Source organism: Petaurus breviceps, unplaced genomic scaffold (genome assembly GCF_028583685.1).
Source record: "Petaurus breviceps papuanus isolate PSGF00001 unplaced genomic scaffold, PetGlider_PUasm1.0 90762, whole genome shotgun sequence".
Lineage (NCBI taxonomy): Eukaryota > Metazoa > Chordata > Mammalia > Diprotodontia > Petauridae > Petaurus > Petaurus breviceps.
Window position 1 is genome coordinate 7,571,118 of NW_027187339.1, and position 2,737 is coordinate 7,573,854.

General features: G+C 45.9%; 1 protein-coding gene across 1 annotated transcript in view; it reads right to left on the reverse strand.

Moving 5' to 3' along the window:
- Nucleotides 1-1,418: 1,418 nt before the first annotated feature.
- Nucleotides 1,419-2,737, reverse strand: part of ZCCHC24 (zinc finger CCHC-type containing 24) — a 168,899-nt gene continuing 167,580 nt past the window's right edge. The window contains exon 4 of the mRNA XM_069068349.1: nucleotides 1,419-1,931. Within this exon, the coding sequence (XP_068924450.1) occupies nucleotides 1,884-1,931 (48 nt within the window). The 3' untranslated portion in view covers nucleotides 1,419-1,883. The remainder of the gene's footprint in view (nucleotides 1,932-2,737) is intronic.

Here is a 2,737-nt window from a genome sequence, read left to right on the forward strand (position 1 = left end):
TGCTGCTTTTAAGGTCTGGGGGGAGCCCATGGCTGCCCATCGGCTAAGTATCCTTTACTTTTATCACATGACCTACCCCCTTCTTTTCTGTTCATACGTTTCTGATGACACCCTTGACCCTGTTTAATTCTTCGCTGGTATGGTGGGTAGCCTGCTCCTACCCACTGTGTCCCTCTCCATTGCTGGCTGGGTCTCTTTCCCCCACTCAGTGTAGCATTCCACTACTCATTACTTGTTAACTGCTAATAAGCCCTCTTTGTCTCCTGTTTCCATCCTCAGTGTCCACACTGATCCTGGGGATCTAGCCCTCAGGGCATACCCTGGAAGGGTCTCAACCTAGGGATTAAATACTCAGTCAGTGTGTCTGGAAAGTATGAATGAGTCTAGGATGTTCAAGTGATGGGTGAAAGGACCAGAGGATGTCTCGTCCTGACCTGTGGGAAGAAGAGTGGACTTAGGTCGTGTTGTGTAAAGCTTAAGTGTAGGACTTAGAGTCAGGAAGACCTCAGTCTGAATCTGTTCTCAAATACTCACCAGCTGTAAGCCACATCACCGTGGAAAGCTCATACTCTGGCCTCAGTTTCCTCATCTGTAAAATAGGCAGATGGATGGATTTGATGGCTTCTAAGAGCCCTTCTAGCTCTAAATCTATGGTTGTATGAATACTAACTCTGCCACTTACTGTTTGTCCACGGACAGGTCCCTTAACCTCTCTAAGCCTCAGTTTTCTTATCTGTAAAATGGGGATATGGGTACCACCTATTTCACTGGGTTGCTGTGAGGAAAGTTTTTTTTTCTAAAACAAAAATGGTTTGAGGAGTGGAAACACATTTCAGAGCTTAGGAAATGTGGGTCTGAGAGTCCAAGAAATCCAGGCAGTGGCAGTAGCCACCCCAACAATGAAGCCCCAAGTAGAAAGAATCCTGGATGCTGGGCCATCGTCTCTCAGATTTGAACTTGGTGGGATTAATGCTAATAAGGAATTGAATTTAAACTGTGAAACTGAGGAACACTTTTTGTAAACCTTGAAACTCTATGTAAGTGTGATCTGTTATTATGTGTGAGCTAAGTGGCACAGTGTATAGAATGCTGGGCTTGGAATCCTATTTTAGACACGACTGGATTTTTGATCCTGGGAAAGTCACTTAATCTCTCAGCCTCAGTTTCTTTATCTGTAAAATAATGTTAATGATCATACCTACCTCTAGAGATTGTTATGAAGATCAAATGAAATATTTGTAAACGGCTTTACAAATCTTACACACTTCTAAGTGCTACCTGTTATCATCCCTGTGAGCTGACTTCCAAGCAAAGTCCAAGATCTGGGTCGTCTTTTCAGACAAACCAAGCATGATGGACACAAATTCTTACTTGTAACAAGTATGTCCTAGACACTTCACACAGAGAGCATACAAACTCAAAGATCAACATAATTCAAATATGTATTGAAACCCCACTATTGTATTAGCCTGCCCAGAAAAACTACTCGGTGCTTGGGTTGGAATGAAAAGGTCCTAGGAATGACTACACGAGGGCCATTTGTAATTCCAAGGCTAGAGGTGTTCACTGTGGATAGGCAGTATCAGCCAAAGATCAGGAGTCCTTCACCACCAGTTGTAGAGTCGGAACATCCATGCCCCTTTAAGTGAGCTTTCCCTGGATCAGTTTCCTGCATGCTGGAGGCCTCCAGATACAACTGTGCTCAGTGACAGGCAGGATGCTTCTCCAGTCCTGATGGGGCCAAAGCCCTCTGGGGCAGAGGGGGCTTTATATCTCTCAGGATCTGGGTGGAAAAGTACTAACAGCTGGGTTTTTTCATGGAGCCTTGTTCCCACAGGGGGAAAGACTGGAACCAAGCCTGGGACTCTGAGTTGTGGGCTTTATCACGGTTCCAAGATGAAATCCTCTGTGGCTGGCTTCATGCAGGGCACCTGTAGGAAAGGGGAAGGAGAAGCTGAGCCAAGCTGATTCCTGGGAAATGGAAACTTAGGCAGAAAAGCAAAATCTGAGATGCTATCTCATCCCCAGAGAGGTGGGGAGGGGGGGGGCAGAAATTCAGGATGAATCCTGCTTGTCCAGGTAACCATGGAAGAAAACTGGGGTGTGCTTCAAAACTTTGTGCCTGGTACTGTTAGACAGTAGAGATCCAATGATAGAGACCAATCAGCAAGTGCCCTTAAGGAGCTGGCAGTTCTACTGGACTGGGGTAGGGCTGGGGTGGGGAGAGGAGATAGAAACATTTGCCCAAATAAATAAAATTCAAGGTGAATTGAAGAGGCGAGTGAACCAGGGGAGGTTTCATGGAGAAGGCAAGCCAAAGTTTGCTAGAAAGCAAGAAGAGAAGAGGGTACATTCCAAGTGTGAAGAATGGCTTGAGTGAATGCACTAAGGTACGAGAAAGACTGTTAAGTTTGAGCAACAGTTGTGAAGTCAGAAGCCAGATTGCAAAGGGTTTAGAGGTAAGAAGAGGATGTCTCCGAAAGAATTAGTCCAGTGTGAGAAGGGTATATGTCTATGGTGGCTAGATTAAAGAGATTCAGGGCAGGTGAGATGGACTAAATGACAAGAGAGGGCAGGAAGGGGCCAGCCCAGACCCCTGCCCTGATGGAGGCAGCAGCTCAAGGAAGTTAGTGGACTTGGCGTCAGAGTTCAAATTCTGATTCAGACACTTACTAGCTGTGTGACCCTTGGCAAATCTTCCTTCCTTCCTTCCTTCCTTCCTTCCTTCCTTCCTTCC